Here is a 12755-nt window from a genome sequence, read left to right on the forward strand (position 1 = left end):
TAAATGCAACAAAGTCAAATGAGATTATTGCCAAGCAACTCAAGGGTGCATTTATCTGAACTTGCAAGCATTCAAATCAATAATCATTTTCGCTGCAATATGTGAAGTCCAAGCTTACCACTCTCCTACAAGAAGAGAAGAGAAGAGAAGAGAAGAGAAGAGAAGAGCGAGAGATAAAATTCTTAGGATAAAGTCATCTTCGGTTTGGATTGCTACTTTTTGGAGTTCTATTAGAAAAAATCACTGTAGCGATTTGATATATGTAAAATATGAGCGATTTCTTCAGCTCAATGAACAGTATGGTACAAGAGTTTCTTGTACTTGGCCTTTTCAGACCAAGCGCTTTCTTTAAAAAAATCTTTTCCCCTAAAGTAAAAAATTTTTAATAGAAAATTACAATAGAAACACACCAGCTATAGTTTGAAAACTCCAGATAGGAAGCATACCGTTTAGGCTGAGGAAGCATGAATCTGCTCAAGAATAAAGTCACACGGTGAAATAAAATCCTTAGATCCTTTATAGATGAGCATTACATATGCCAAAACAAAAGCAAACGTTCAGAGAAAAGAATGTAGGTAAATGGTGCCAGTTGTGTATAGAATTCGATCACTACTAGAGTCTGAGGCAAGGTTTTTTGGTATTGGCATAGAAACTTCTAACAATATGATTTTTAAAGTTTCATTTTCTACAAAAAAATAATCCACATTTTCGAAGTTCAAAGCTATCATATTCATGTTGTCGGGTATCTTTTGAAAATAATGCCATCTTAAAATGCTGATCGTCTTTAAAAAAAAAAAAAGGAAGCTCTTCTGGAGAACGAAATCTTGGGGAAGTCAATGAATCATTTCTATCTTTACTTTACCCACAATGACAAGCTAAAGCAATGAATTAGTCCAAATAAAACTGTCAGCTACGAAAAGGAATTTATAATTTTTTTTTCTCAAAGAAAAGGAATTTATAATAGAAAATTGAAAATCTTGTTTCCTAAAACACATTTGGTAGACCACCTCAAAGGTTCAAAATAGAACCAATTATTCCATGCAATAAAAAAAAAAGGAAGAAGTTTTCTTGTCTATAGACACAAAAAAATCGTCCTATTCTACCATCCTCATCTCTCTTCCTAGTCTTCCCATCGACATCCTTAATTATGAAAATTGTTAATGTATTAATCTCTTTTGCACCTTAATCATTTCGTTGCTTCAAGAATTCAGTGTATGTGGTACCTTAAAACGTATATACCACGATTAATTATTTGTTGATTTTGCTGCATTCTTTTGGTTTTTTTACTAATGCAACTTGTCCCCAGTGCTGTTTACTAGTACTACTATTATATTTTGCTTCCTCAACTTGCTTCTTTTAAGTTGACAAGTGCTCCAACCATATTGAGTGCAGAATTGAATGTTTACAAGATTTACCAATAAAAAAAAAAAGAAGAGACAGAGAGAGAATAATAATATTTGATGGTCCATATGTTGGAAGATAGCCTAATGGGGAACCCTTGTCAGCAAAAGAAGGGATTACACTATAATGTACCTTGTCACGGTTTGAAATCTCAAGAATGTAACATAAACGGAGAAAGGAAAAAGAATAGGGCAAAAAGAAGGTAACATCAGCATGTTGGTACAATAATCAAGCAACCTAGGGTTTAGAACAAATTATTGCAAGTAATTTAAGGAACAAAAAACGCAAAGAAGAAAAATTTTAAAAATATACAATGACGAACAACACTATATAATTCTTAACGCTAATATAAATTGGTTCACTTGGCAAGAATGAGCTACTTTTTCATAAAAGGTAGTGTATTCGAATTTCATTGTCGATGTGAGAAATGCATTAATGAATGATCTATAAGAATTTCTCTCAACAATTTATAGTTTCGAAAGCAAATTCTTACTCACAGTAGTGATCGGATTCGAACCCATCCAAACTTTTTCTTAAAAAAAAATATAACCTTGACATAATTTACATGTCGTGTTGTGACCAGTATCATTGGATACACACAACGTTGTGATTATAAAGATGCACGCAAGTTAATTTGTCAAAATGTATTCAAGCCGTATCAATTGCCTTTACCACATGCTGCAAACTCTTCTTCCTTGATATTTCACCTCTGGCCCATAACCCTTGGGTTCCTCATTTTCTTGGACATTGTTTTGACTCATTCTCTTTACATTTGTCCTCCTGGACGGTATCATTAACTTTGTTCTCCATTTGTAAGTGTCAAGAAAAGCTAACAAAGTTATTACTTTTTTTTTTGGAAAGTGCTAACAAAGTTATTCAAACGCTCTTGCCTTGTCTGCTTCGAATAAAACTTACCAACGAGGATAGAAAATCCTCTGTAATTAAGTACAGGAATTTTTAGCAAAGCAGATAAAATTGCTGCAAAAACAAATACTACTATCCTGCTGTGTAGCAGGACTGCCAACAGTTTCATATGAATGCCGGCGGATCATTGCCCGTTAAGACATAAAGACATGTTCTTTTTGGGACCCACTTCCAACTCCCATTTCTTCCCAACATTTCTTCCCCTTATTTATACCACCAAGGTTTATTCTCACCCTCCATCTTTAATCTCGCCGCCTAACCAGCTAATTTGTCCGTCTCTCAAGACACCCTTTTTGATATTATTTGCTGGGATTGACTAAGAATTCCGGAAAATCCCTTCTTCTAGCGAGAAAAATAAATAAATAAATAAGAAAAAGACAATCTTGTAGAATGAGCAGAGAAAGAAAACCCAGAAAATTTGTCAAATTCTTTAGCACTAGTAGGATCACATTGGCAGTTTTAGTAGTTGTGATTTTGCAGTTGAGTTGGGTGCAGCTGGTACAATGCCAGAACTTTGATGACTATACATCTGGAAGTGGAAAAGATTTTCCGGTGGATAATCCGGAATTTGTCAAGTATTTTACTCAAGTTGCTTACAGCAGGCTATCCAATCTCACTACGCTTTTGCTCTCCAGTCAATTTGCTAACAACTATAGCTACTGTGTTAAGGATCCGTAAGTTTACTAGCATGGCTCTGTATTTCAGTTCTCTTTCTTGTTGAAGTTCTATTTTATACAACTACTTGTGATTTTGGTTTGTTGATTGTTTTGGTTCTGTAGGAAAGCTGAATGGAACAGGGCGTTTAACTTTTCCGACAATTTGGATTTTGTTAGTAACTGCATTACCAATCTCAGAGGTAAATAAATGTTGAATGAGCTAGTTTGGGTTTAAATAAGATGAGCTTGCCGTAAAAAATAATGATATTTGGTTTCAAATTAATCTGGGAGCTAAGTAGTTTCAAGAAGTTGACAGCTTAATAACTGATAAGGCACTTGGGATTTGTTGTAGGATGTTTCTTTGAATTTAGATGCAGTTGACTCTAATGCTGAAAATTATTACGCAATACTAATACAAATGATTATCTGATTCTGGAATCTGGATAAAAACAAAAAGGGATTCCTTTAAACTTTGTTTTAGGTATAAAAGTACTGCTGCATCAAAATCAAAATCTCGGATTTGAAAATATGCTTTCTATTTAGTTATTGTTGTGACGAAGCTCAAAAAATATAACTTTTTTTACCTAGCATCTGCTAATTGTTTATGAAAGTGTTAATCATCTGCTAATTGTGCTCAATAATATGACTAGCTATTGCTCAATGTTTCTGTTCATAACTGTTACTTTTAGTAGAGGTTTATAACATATCGACATCTACTATATAATTTATTAAATCCATTGGAATGCCATAATTGAACAGAACTCCATTAAGCTCATCAAAAACTTGTCACATATAGAGGAAGTTTATTAGTTGGCAATTGTCACTGAAACTCTCAGTTTCAAGCAGATCAATGAAGAATTATGTCTCCCATGGGGATTTGCAGTTTCCAGAGCATTTTCTTTTCAGCTGGAAACTTAAAGTATTTTGGTCCATCATTTGTCGATTCTAATTATCATTTGTGCAACAGGAGACATCACTCAGCGAATATGCACAGCTGCAGAGATAAAAGCCTACTTCAACAGCATCCAAAACTCAAATGCTATAAAACCTAATGGAAACTGCAATAGGACATCTTGGGTTTCTGGTTGTGAGCCTGGATGGGCATGTGGCGTCAACTCAGATCAGCCAATTGATTTAAAAAATTCTCGTGATATACCAGTCAGAACTTTGGACTGCCAATCCTGCTGCGCAGGTTTTTTCTGCCCACGTGGCATCACTTGCATGATACGTAAGTATGCAAGAAAGTTGTGATCCTTTTAAAGCTATTCTTGTGATTGCAACAGACTATAAGCTATAGTTCTGGTGATCATAACGAGATTTAATTTGTGAATTCTTTCACTTAAGCTTCTTTCTTAAGCAACCTTAGAAAATAGTGTGCTTCTAGTAATCTTCTGCATACACTGGAAATGCTGTTAACTCTTGTTTTAGTTTACGTACTATATAGATGTTGGAGTGTACAGAGCCATTTTAACATCCACAAAGTTTCATATCCATCCTTCATTTTTATGTCCTCTTTTCCATTTTAGAAAACTGATAATTTTTTTTTCAAATTTGAAATGTTAAGTCCTTGTCCAAGCAGAGTTTCCTTTGCGGCCTTTTTCATGCCCTTGCTTTTCTTTACCCATGTATTTACTAGAAACCAACTAGTCTGTTGATCATTCATGATATTACTGGATGAACAATCAGGTGAACCTGCATTTCTCTATTGCAAGAACTTTACAGCAGATTGACTATATTAACCTTTTACTTTGTCCGTGGCAATCCTATGATGCGTCAGTTGTTTGTACTCAATTGATGTTCTGTGCTCTTTGGCTAATTATTCAGATGAATTTCAATGCTTGTTTGGCCCCATTTGGGGTTGCGGTGGCTTATAAAGAAGTACTTCTGACACAAGTGCTTTTAACAAAAGTGCTTTTAAGTTACCACAACTTGGGCTACTTAAGTTACGGGAAATTAGTCACCAAACACCCTAGAGGTACTTTTAGTGCTTAAAAGCACTTTTTTTTTTTTGTAAACGCACCGCAATCCCAAACGATGCCTTTATTACATTAAACTCTGAAACTTTTTTAATTGTTCACTGCTAATAGCTTGGAAGTTTTCTCACAAAATATTCTGGTTTATGTGAAGCATGCCCATTAGGTTCGTACTGTCCACTTGCTACGCTTAATAGGTCTAGCGGCAACTGCGAACCGTAAGTTCTAATTCTTGTTGCAACAATTTTTTGAAGGATTTCTCCATTTTGTATGGCTTTTTATATCTATCATAGCACTCTTCAGGTACAATTACCAGTTACCAGCTGGACAGCTAAATCACACTTGTGGTGGGGCAGATATGTGGTCCGATGTCATCTCTAGTGGTGCTATATTCTGCTCAGCAGGATCATATTGTCCAACCAGTATAGAGCAAACTCCTTGCAGCAGTGGGTAAGATTGTTGTCTTTTAAAGTTTCTGTAATATGAATTCCTGTTGAGAAAAGAAAATTAATTAGAAGTGTGAAACAGTTTTGGAGTGGAATGACAACATATGCTTTGAAACATGTAATGGAAATGGAAAATTGGATAGGCATGTGAAATACCAAACAAACTTGTTTACAGTTTTCATAAATCCATTAAAGATAAAAAATTAATTACTGGATTGGTTTTAAAAAGTTCTTGGCTAATTTTGGAATGATATTTGAACTGTTAATCATATTCTCTGGGAGTGTTTTGCATGTTTTTAAATTTGTTGCAACTGTTATTGTCTACATTGAAGTCTAGTTTGGAGAAACTTCGTGACTGTCCAAGAAGCAGTTCCCTACAACCATGGTCTCCATTTTTGTTTTGTTATACTAGTGATTCTATATGCGAAGTCTCAATACATTATTTCTTTAAATCTCAGGAATTACTGTCCAATGGGCTCTACATCTGAGAAACGTAAGACCAGACTAAGATTTGAGTTAGCACATGCTAAATTTTATCAAAACCTTAATGCTTCATGGAGTGACGGTGACTAATTAAACTTGCAGCATGCTTCAAGCTGGCTTCGTGTGATCCCAATACTGCAAGTCAAAATATTCATGCATATGGAGCAATGCTTATAGTAAGTTGTTTCCGTGTTTTATGAATTACTATTATATGTTGGACCCTTTGTCTTATAGGGGAAGTGAAATGTGGAGGTTGTTTTACCCCAAGCTCTAGCTACGTATACATACATCATTTTAGTATGGGAGAGTGAAGCGAAAAGGTTCAAGATGCTAATATAGAGCTATAATTGCAATACTGAAGATGCCCTGTCTGTCATGTTTCTGTTGTTATTCTCTTTACAATTTGGCTTTAAACTCTGATGATGAGACACTTAAGTGTGGACTTGATCTTTTGGGATCACAATTTCTCTCTCTATTAACTGTGTAAGGATCTCTAAAATCTTCACTGTGCCTCAACCAGCACTTGTCTATGACTGCAGATTTCATTACCTGGCCATCTTCTCAAAGTCCTTGTATTCTTTTGCTATTGCAAATGCAACTAACAAAATAAACGTATTTTTCTAATCACAAGCTGTTTGAGTACTCTAACTGTGTAAGGATCTCTAAAATCTTCACTGTGCCTAAACCATCACTTGTCTATGAGTGCAAATTTCATTGCCTGGCCATCTTCTCAAAGTCCTTGTATTCTTTTGCTATTGCAAATGCAACTAACAAATAGACATATTTTTCTAATCACAGGCTGGTTTGAGTACTCTTCTCCTTATTATCTATAATTGCTCTGACCAAGTTATCACCATCCGAGAGAGGAGACTGGCCAAGTCCAGGGAAGCAGCAGCTAGAAGCATAAGAGAGAAGGTTCAAGCACGTACAAGGTGGAAAGCTGCAAAAGACGCAGCTAAAAAGCATGCAATTGAATTGCAAAGTCAAGTATCTCGGAAATTCTCTCGCAGGAAAGTTGGTGCAGAAAATGAAAAAGTTAGGATATTAAACGAAGAAGAGCTTGGGACAGATGAGGATCTATACCCTACCATGGACACTAGTACTTCTGTTGCATCTGAGCAATCATATGCTTCATCAGAAGGGAAGACAATAGAAGCAGGTCATCTCACAAGAATGATGCACGAAATTGAAGATCATTCTGACAGTTTCTCAAGTTTTGCAGTGGACGCTAAAAGTAGCAAGTCAAAAGCTGCAAAGGAAAAAGAAATACACACTCATAGCCAAATTTTTAAGTATGCTTACTCACAACTTGAGAAAGAGAAAGCTCAGGAACAGCAGAACAAAAATCTTACGTTCTCAGGAGTAATTTCAATGGCTGCCAATACCGAGACGAGAAAAAGACCCGTTATTGAGATTGCTTTCAGAGACCTAACTGTTACTCTGAAAGGAAAACACAAACATCTTTTGAGGTCTGTCAATGGAAAAATAATGGCTGGCCGTATAACAGCTGTGATGGGCCCGTCGGGGGCAGGAAAAACAACTTTTCTCTCTGCCCTGGCTGGAAAAACAGTTGGATGCACAATCAATGGTTTGATTCTTGTAAATGGAAAGACCGAATCGATCCATTCATACAAAAAGATTGTCGGTTTTGTTCCACAGGATGATATTGTGCATGGAAATTTGACTGTGGAGGAGAACCTATGGTTCAGTGCAAGATGCAGGTATGTGACATCCAATTCTGTCGACATCTCAAAATACGAATTTATTATCTTAAGAATAATTGGAAGTAGAAGCAGCAGAAATAGTTGAAATGTTTTACATATACTGATTGGTATCTATTTGTAAGAATATCTGAACAGTTAAAAGGTACCTTCAAACATTTTTCTGTTGGAAAGGTGTGAATTGCACTAGCTGATGCAAACAGCATTAAGAATTGAAGGACATTTAAGCCACTTTCAAAACCGTTTCTTTTTGTTTGTTTGTTTGTTTTTGTTTTTGTTTTTTAACGCATTGGCTTTTAGATTGTGTAAACCTGTCAATATTCTGCCATTTGAGATTGCAGCAAACTATGGTATTTTTTTCATCTTCAAAGAGCTCCATTGTCATTTCTATGGTGACATATTTACCCATGGAGCATAGAATTTCATTATTAACTTTTTTTTCTACTTCTTAAAATTATTGAAGGCTTTCTGCAGACTTGCCTAAACCAGATAAGGTTCTTACCGTTGAGAGGGTAATTGAGTCTCTGGGGTTGCAGGCTGTCCGTAGTTCCTTGGTTGGAACAATAGAAAAGAGAGGCATATCTGGAGGTCAGAGGAAAAGAGTAAATGTTGGTCTGGAGTTGGTTATGGAGCCCTCGCTTCTCTTTTTAGATGAGCCCACATCTGGATTGGACAGCTCATCTTCCCAGCTTCTTCTTAGAGCAATTCGACGGGAGGCTCTTGAGGGGGTAAACATATGCATGGTTGTCCACCAGCCAAGGTAACTAAATCAATATTCTGAACAGTGGATGGTAGTCTTTTCCTCTTTTGATTGGATTTGTTTAACTTTGTCATATATCGCTATGCTAATGGTTTCTCTACTTAAACACATCTACTTAAGCTGTTATGAGTCTTTAGCATACATTCAGGACTTTGATAGGATTATTCTCGTGGAACTTGCAAAAGACCATGTGCAACCTGGAAATGACAGAGGAAATTTTATGAACTTATACCCTAAAGAGAGAGAGAGAGAGAGGATTTTTTTTGAATTACTTTACGACAGACGCTGCTCTCTTTATGAAATTATTCAGAGCTTACCAGAACATTATTTATTTAGAAGTCTGAAATTATGCTTGCATCTTTTTTTCTTTTTATTTTTCAGTTTGGTATGACTGGCTAGGATCATTTCATTCTCCTACTGATTGTCAGTACTCATCTTGTTGTTTCAGCTACACCTTATTCAGGATGTTTGATGACTTGATACTTCTAGCAAAAGGTGGTCTTACTGTATATCATGGTTCGGTTAGAAAAGTTGAAGAGTATTTCACCAGCCTTGGTATCAATGTTCCTGAACGAGTTAATCCCCCAGATTATTTCATTGACGTTTTGGAGGGATTGGTCAAACCAAACACAAGTTCCAGTTTGAGTCATGAAGAGCTTCCAGTCAGATGGATGCTTTATAATGGTTATCCTGTACCCCCAGACATGCAACACTATTCTGTTGCTGTTACTGCATCTCCAACATATGTACAGTTTGGTAGTCATGAGTATTCTGCTCAAATTACAAACGAGGACCAATCTTTTGCCGGGGAAATGTGGCAAGATGTGAAGTGTAACATGGAAAGGCGGCGAGATATAATCCGGCACAACTTCTTGCGGTCAAAAGATTTGTCAAACCGAAGAACTCCAAATGTGCTCCTGCAATACAAGTATTTTCTTGGGAGGTACATGACAAATTTTCATTTATATTCATGGCTCCTAAAAGGGACAATCTAACTATCTTCTTCATACTTTTGCAAGCCTGTAAACAATGTTCTGTGGCTCAGAGTTCTTTAGATAAGCCAAATTACTCTTCTTCAACTGCCACACACATAAACCCTGTTCGCAAGGTAAACAAACATGCCATAATAAAGAAACATGAGATGGAGGGGTGATGGGAAGGGCTAAAGATGCGAGGCCTACCTTGCATAAAGAGAAGTTCCATGTCCTGAAACTGTGAATAGTGCACCATAAGCCAAAACACATGAAAGAAGCAATATCTGGATTTATACTGGAGTGTCTGTCCTTCCTATAGAGTACGGTTTTTAAATCCTGACCTGATCTCCTTGTCTATTGCTCCTATTGGTAAGGAAGCTCTTCTTGAATCTTGGAAGTGAATTAAACTCTCCACATGGCGAAAATAACAAACTGGCAGACTCATTGACTTAGTAGACTAGATGAATGGGAGGAAGTTCTGAGACTACCAAAAAAGAAATGGAATCACAGAGTAACACTTTGGCTATTTTCATTAGAAGGATGTTGTCATCCTGCCTTAGATTGTATGCAGCTACTTAAGGTTGGATTAATAGTTTGGTTGGCAAGGCATCGTTTATTGGTTAAATCTTTAGGGTCAGCAGCAAACTCTGTATAATTACGGCAGTTGCTGTTAGTGTTTAAGGGTTTGCTGGCACATTATACAATAAGAAACTTGCTAAATGTGCTAACCATTGGATCTCTGATTGCTTAAGTAACTTTCTTCTTAGTTCACTGAGACTACATTGTGATGTAACCTGTGGTCATACTGATCTCAGGGTTGGCAAGCAACGATTACGTGAAGCAAGAGTGCAAGCGATAGATTATCTCATTTTGTTACTTGCTGGGGCTAGCTTGGGATCTCTTAGCAAAGCAAGTGAAGAGCAGTTTGGCATGCCTGGTTATACTTATAGTATTATTGCTGTTTGTAAGTAAAGGATCAACCACCTCTCATTTAATATTGATTTATATTTGAAATACTGCCTAATTTAATTGACTCACTAGTGTGAAGTTGCAATGCTTTAGAACTGAAGAAAATATTTCCTTCAACCTCCTGAGACATGTTTTATGCCCTGAATCATGACTAATACCCTTCATGCTAAAAGAGGTTCATAATGGGTTCTTTTCGTCCAATTTCAGCTCTTTTATGCAAAATTGCGGCATTGAGGTCATTTTCAATGGACAAGCTACAACATTGGCGAGAAAGTGCTTCAGGGATGTCTAGCCTGGCTTATTTTGTTTCAAAGGATACAATGGACCACTTTAACACAGCCATCAAGCCTGTGGTCTATCTATCAATGTATTATTTCTTCAATAATCCCAGATCGCCATTCATGGATAATTATATTGTTTTGCTCTGCCTCGTGTATTGCGTGACTGGTATAGCATATGTATTAGCCATCTTTCTTGACCCTGGACCTTCTCAGCTGGTGGGTAGTAATTTCTTGTTTAATCCTAGTATGACTTCTATTTGAATTATTATGAATTTGATTATTTAATTTGACCTGTTACTTTTTCAACCTTGTGCAGTGTTCAGTAATTCTTCCTGTGGTTTTGACTCTGGTTGCAACTCAGGCCAGAGATAATAAAGTATTGAAGATTATATCTGACTTCTGTTATCCAAAATGGGCCTTAGAAGCATTTGTTATTGGAAATGCAGAAAGGTATGATCCTTCTATGCAACGTTAAAACTTTCATCCATTTGTTAGAGCCTGCTTTAACGCATTAAAACTACAAAAGCGAAGCAGAAGTGTTTATATAAACCTATCGCTTGACATGACCATAATAACTCTAGAGAAAAATTGTCTATCCAGGTCTAGAGATTGCTGAAGGAACTATATCAATTAAATATACTTAGCAAACTAGTAGACGAGTTTAACACTAAAATGAATGAATTTTAATACGGATAGAAGCTCATCAAAACATGGTGACTTTGAACTTGTAAACCAGCCAAACAGTCGACTCATTACCTTTTGGTTTTCAGGTACTATGGTGTGTGGATCATAACTCGCTGCGGTACGCTCAGAAGATTTGATTATAATCTCCATGACTGGATACTTTGTATAGCTATTCTAATCCTCACTGGCATAGCTAGTCGTGGCATAGCTTTCCTCGGCATGCTGGTTTTCCAAAGAAAGTAGGAGTAAATTCAATTTGACCAAGTACTCAGTTCAGATTATTGCATGGAAGTATAGTCACTCGCAATTTTCAGGCAATCACAGAATGCATGATTCGAAGGCTCTGCGTTTCCAAGCTAACATTTAGTCGAGTTCAAAGAAAAGCTAACATTTACTCTGGAGTAACGGTGCAGGATCTAATTCTTGACTGCATCATGATAGTTCTTCTGAGCTTTTTATGGCCAATTTAATGTATAGGAACTTGTGATGATAGTATATTTATAGCTTTACACAGTTCATTTTTTAGTGTATGTCAGAGGAGAGAGCCTATTGGTCTTTCCTGTCCGGGTCAATCCTTACGGGGCCCGACTAATCCCCTGCGGCCCGGGCCTTGGCGCCCCAACCCGACCCAAGCACGGTAAGTGCGCGGAGGAATCCAGCAGCGCAGGGACTCGAACCTGGGACCTAGAGGTTTACCAGGAGGAGGTGCTGCCGCTGGACCATTCACGCGGGGGCTTCCTCGTACAATCCAGAGACATACTTTAATACGATTAGTGGATTCTTTTCATGTAAACAGAACAGGTCAAAGGTTATCCTTTTGTTTTTTTTGGAGTAATATCTTTCGTGGTATTGTGCATTGCTTTAGAAGTTGGCACGCCAATGACAAAAGAAAACCCAACAAGCTTGCCTGCTATAGCTGTCAAGTTTCTCTTCCAAGAATCAGGATTGAATACAGAAATCTCAACGGATTTAAGAGTCTCGAGGGAACAAATATGCAAGTACGTATATAGTAATACTTCATAAGCAAAAAAAAAAAAAGAACCAATAAATATGAGCAAGTTGTGCTAAAAAAAACTTTTTTACAGTTGTAGATGTGTAAAAATCTGGTATAATTAAAGCAATCTTTCGTTTCTGTTTCTCTAAACATATCAACCTGGTCATCTTTTGGCCAAACCATTTGGGTTGCTGCCTTAATTAGAATCTCGCAAAGCTGAAGAACTGTCGAATAAAGCTTTATTAGACGAAAGTCTAACAAAATTACAACTAAAAATTTGATCATTCTAGGAGGGGATTTAGCACATTAATTACCAGCGAATTAGACAATGTATTCTGGCAACAAAACTGTTTTTAACTTCCCGTTTTCGAAATCTAGCTGGCACAACCAGCTACGAAGTGTGCCTTAAGCACTAATCTTGAAAATTATTCTTTACTTTTTGTTTCAAAAGAAAGAAAAAAAAAATCTAAAATCAATCAACAAGAATTG

General features: G+C 36.6%; 1 protein-coding gene across 2 annotated transcripts; it reads left to right on the forward strand.

Annotated features, from left to right (window-relative positions):
* Window positions 1–2424: 2424 nt before the first annotated feature.
* Window positions 2425–12139, forward strand: LOC113730793 (ABC transporter G family member 28). 2 transcript variants are annotated; one of them, XM_027255718.2, is made up of 14 exons: window positions 2425–2999; window positions 3105–3181; window positions 3949–4209; window positions 5109–5172; window positions 5258–5404; window positions 5859–5893; window positions 5986–6059; window positions 6682–7604; window positions 8068–8364; window positions 8813–9307; window positions 10154–10302; window positions 10515–10804; window positions 10905–11038; window positions 11359–12139. In XM_027255718.2, exons 1-14 carry the CDS (start codon window positions 2716–2718, stop codon window positions 11513–11515), a joined length of 3387 nt encoding a protein of 1128 aa, XP_027111519.1. In that variant the 5' UTR covers window positions 2425–2715; the 3' UTR covers window positions 11516–12139. The 2 variants fall into 2 exon arrangements, with proteins under 2 accessions (XP_027111519.1, XP_027111521.1); XM_027255720.2 differs by lacking the exons at window positions 2425–2999; window positions 3105–3181 and adding an exon at window positions 4806–4956 and having other exon boundaries at window positions 4072–4209.
* The last annotated feature ends 616 nt before the right edge of the window (window positions 12140–12755 follow it).

This window comes from Coffea arabica, chromosome 2e (genome assembly GCF_036785885.1).
Source record: "Coffea arabica cultivar ET-39 chromosome 2e, Coffea Arabica ET-39 HiFi, whole genome shotgun sequence".
Classification (NCBI taxonomy): Eukaryota; Viridiplantae; Streptophyta; class Magnoliopsida; order Gentianales; family Rubiaceae; genus Coffea; species Coffea arabica.